This window comes from Rhipicephalus microplus, chromosome 10 (genome assembly GCF_043290135.1).
Source record: "Rhipicephalus microplus isolate Deutch F79 chromosome 10, USDA_Rmic, whole genome shotgun sequence".
NCBI classification, from domain to species: Eukaryota; Metazoa; Arthropoda; class Arachnida; order Ixodida; family Ixodidae; genus Rhipicephalus; species Rhipicephalus microplus.
Genome location: NC_134709.1, coordinates 21,646,003 through 21,650,335, shown reverse-complemented (window position 1 = coordinate 21,650,335; position 4,333 = coordinate 21,646,003). Strand labels below are relative to the sequence as shown.

Sequence of the window (4,333 nt, the reverse complement as noted above, 5' to 3'; positions counted from 1 at the left end):
AGAAAAAGTAGTTGACATGAAAGAGGTGCTCTGACAGGAAAGCGCCAATTTTTTATCAACTACGTTTTCTTAAAAATTAGTACGTGGCACTACACCAAATTGTTGGGATCTTAGGTAACCAATTCTGAAATCCTCGCTTGTAGCGTGAATTATCCTCCGTCGTGTGAATGCTGGCTGCGGAGGGATCTAAATTACGTCGCATCGCTCGCCATTGATGCGTCCGCGCTCACGTCTGTCTTGTGAATACAGCTTCACGAGCTGGTACAGAAACTCACTGCAAGCGATCTTCTAGAGCAACGCGACAGAGAGTTGGTTACTTACTCCCCCGTGCCCACTAATGCAGGTCGAGAATGAGTACGGCCATCTCGAAGGTAACTGCGACCCCTTATACATGGATGTCGTATTGTCCCTCCAGCAGGCGCTTTTAGGCACGGACGTAGTCATGTTCCGCGCCAACGCACCATCTATGGAACGATACAATTGTGACAAGGTGCGAGAAACCTTGGTGGCCGGCAACCTCGACCCCAAGAGCAACGTGGACAAAGACTTTGACGTCATTCGCCAAGCACAGGTCAAGCCGGGGGCTCCCATCGTAGTGAGTGAGTACTACACCGGTTGGATGAACTACTGGGGCTGGGACGACAATCCGGCCTATCCACCCATGGTCATCGCCACCTTCGAGAGGATGATGGAACGGGGGGCCAACGTTATTTTCTACATGTTCCACGGAGGCACGAGCTTCGGCTTCAAGGCTGCCACCAGCTCAGAATCGCCGTTGGTAACGAGCTACGACTACGACGCGCCCATGGGAGAAGACGGCGACCCGAAGGCCTACTACTTCTTACTACGCAAATCAATCGGCAAGTACATTCCGCTCAAATCCGGGGAGCTTCGTAAGCCCTGGCCCAAGTTGAAGATAGATGCCATTCGCATGCCGCACAGCAGGTCCCTGACGGACGTAATGGCACACTTCAGAGATAAAGGCTGGCTCAAGCGAAGAAGGTCCGAGTATCCGTTGACCTTCGAAGAGCTCGGCCAGGACTTCGGGTTTCTTTTGTACCGCACTGTGTTCATGGCCGGCCTGGATGGCCAGTACTCAATGGCGCTTCACGGTCTCCGCGACATGGCGCAGCTGCACGTGCGTGACGAACGCTACTTCATGCGCATATTCGACACCGCACGCCTGCCAGCCAAAACCGATTGCAACGTGATGCTCAGGTTGGGCGAGAGCCTGTCCATCCTGGTGGAGAACATGGGCCGCGAAGACTTCGGTCCCAAGAATCGCGATCCGAAGGTGAGTGAGTAGGTCTTGTATACCCGGTCATGACGAGTCAAATGTATGCTTGACTTATCTAGCCAACTATGCCTTTGGTTCCACCCTTAGCCTTTGCTCTCCCAACCGCGGGATTGTTACATAGAGGCCCAGATCAGTAGCACTCACTCGTTTTTGTGACGCTAACCATTTCCCCGCGAATTCCAAGAAGCGCATATACTCATACAAACGTGTTGGTGTCACAGCTCTTAATTCGACAGCTTCAACTGATTGGCATGGTTAATCGAATATTCTCATTCGTTGTTCCGGTAAGCATGATAGCTTAATCAGAGAAGATGAAACATTGATTACTGATATCTGTAGTGTTCACATTAGGGGGAAAACACGCTTACGGGGACAACGGAAAAAACAAGCCCCGACTCTTTTACACAGATGAAGTACATGGGCATCGCAGTTGTGTATGTTATTGAGGCGACAATCCTTAAGGCTCGTGCACACTTGCGAATTCTCGGTCCAAAGCAAGCGGAACTCTTGCGCCGCCGACATTCCACGTCATTCACACTGCTTACCGACCACACCACCGAAACGACATACGGATCCAAAACGCGAAAATGAAATGTCAGCGTCTGCAGCGTCGGCGGCATCAGCGGCGTCGGCGGCTTCAACAAATGATCGAAAAAAAAGAATATAACGTTATGAAGTTGTCATAGCGTCACAGATCACAAAACTTTCTGAAAACATGATGACAACGCAAGACGACGCCCCCCCCCCCTCCGCGCATTGCATCATCGCTTGGTTAATTGTGGGCCGACCAAAACCAAGTAAGGTGCACAAAGCATGTGAAGGTTATAATCCTTGAGGTATTAAGAAACCTCGTTAGGTGTAGAAAACTGTCGGAAGAGAGCAGGGGTACCATTAGTGCATCGATTGAGAAGAAAAATCATACGACTACGGCCTTCGACTTCTCATAAGCGAAGGCATAAGGGACCTTGCGAATATTATCAGGATATGAATTATATGGGCACTCTCGACAGCTTTTCGTGATTGATTTATAAGTATATAGGCATATATAAGCCACAAAGTGGAACATATATGCCAGAAAAAATTCCACCGTATCCACGAAGGGAACGACGTCACCTTATCATTAACCAACGCGAACAGCACTTGGTTATGCATAGACGTAACACGTGTGTGCAGTATATACAAACTTGTTTAGTGATCACAATGTGCATATGATGTTATCAATATGGATATGAATTTCCATACGTATTTCGATATCCATACAGATATGGATAATCACGTGGAAATGAATATACATATGGACATTCATATGAACATGTACAGGAATATTCATACGAATATCCATATCCGTGTTGATATATATATCTATATATATATATATATATATATATATATATATATATATATATATATATATATATATATATATATATATATATATATATATATATATATATATATATATATATATATATATATATATATATATATATATATATATATATATATATATATATCGCGGAGGCCTAGTGGCTAAGGTACACGGCTGCTGACCCGCAGGTCGTGGGTTCGAATCCTGGCTGCGGCAGCTGCATTTCTGATGAAGGCGGAAATGTTGCAGGCCCGTGTGCTCAGATTTGGGAGCACGTTAAAGAACCCCAGGTGGTCTAAATTTCCGGAGCCCTGCACTACAGCGTCTCTCATAATCATATGGTGGTTTCGGGACGTTAAACCCCACATAATAATATATATATATATATATATATATATATATATATAAATTATGAAAACGAATATCCATAGCATGTCACGCTGTTTCAAGCTGCTTGCCGTCCTTAATAAGTCTTTGCAATATGTTACTGTTGCTGAAACAACGCACAATAAACGCTGAATTACCTCTGCAAGGACACGTTTCATCTTTGTATTATTGCGATTCTTATATATAGGGGGAAGCCACGTTTATTAAGTAGTTACCGACTGTAAGAACGTGCTCTTTTACCCAGGGAATTAGGAACGTGACTGTGGACGGCATCACCCTGACTGACTGGATCATCGAGGCCCTGCCTCTGACACAGAAGAGAGACATTAACGAACTCTTCCAGCTCATGCGGACGCCCAGAAACAGCCAGGGCAACATACCACACTTCTACTACGGTTGGTTCACGTTGCCCAAGGGACAGAAGCCACTGGACACGTTCCTCGACCCGTCAAACTACACGAAAGGTGTGGCGTTTATTAACGGCTTCAACCTGGGGCGCTACTGGCCGGCAGTCGGGCCGCAGATAAGGCTGTACGTTCCCGGAATCTACATCAAGCCGTATCCCGAGAAAAACAGGCTCATCTTGTTCGAATTGGAAGGGCTTCGCACTAATCACCCTGACCGAGGTGTTAGCTTTGTTGATAGGCCTTACCTCGACGCTAACCCGGGACAGCCTCACCCTTAGTGGAAAGACCAGAAAGGCAAGAAGTAATACTTGAAATTACCGAGTGTTTATTTCGTTGGAGTTCAGTCTTTACGAAACGAACGCTAAAGGTCAGGCTAACAGGTCCCCAGAAGACCACCGACAAGGGCTCCGGTCATCGATATATTTCACTGTATCAATCGACGGTGTGCGAACGCCTTTTGCAAACTGGAATTTCATTGTTATTACGCATCATCATCCAACTTTGTTCACGAACACGTTCAGTCTACTCAATAAACGTGTAATTTTTTTTTCACGCCTTGTCATGCCACATGACTGATCCATGAAGTTACCTCTAAAACACGTTCGTTTTAGTGAAGAAGAGAGAATGGGTGTGGTTGTAGTCCTTTTTACCACTTAGGTGATCGAGGAGTCAAGTGGTATATATATGTGGCTAAACTTCCGAGCTCCGTACTGTAGCATTGCGTACACCATTCCGATTATTCCACATGTTTCTTTATTTCTTTACGAAATCCGAGTGTTTTCAGTATATTCCCAATATAATAACCATGTGTTTCCGTACGAACTTTAAAGAAATACGAGGAATAATTGGAATGACACACAGAACATTGCAGTA

General features: G+C 45.6%; 1 protein-coding gene across 1 annotated transcript; it reads left to right on the top strand.

The window, feature by feature from the left end:
* The first annotated feature begins 349 nt into the window (after positions 1–349).
* LOC142761743 (beta-galactosidase-like) lies at positions 350–4,012 on the top strand. The gene is made up of 2 exons (XM_075874574.1): positions 350–1,294; positions 3,298–4,012. Exons 1-2 carry the CDS (start codon positions 392–394, stop codon positions 3,736–3,738), a joined length of 1,344 nt encoding a protein of 447 aa, XP_075730689.1. The 5' UTR covers positions 350–391; the 3' UTR covers positions 3,739–4,012.
* Positions 4,013–4,333: the final 321 nt, after the last annotated feature.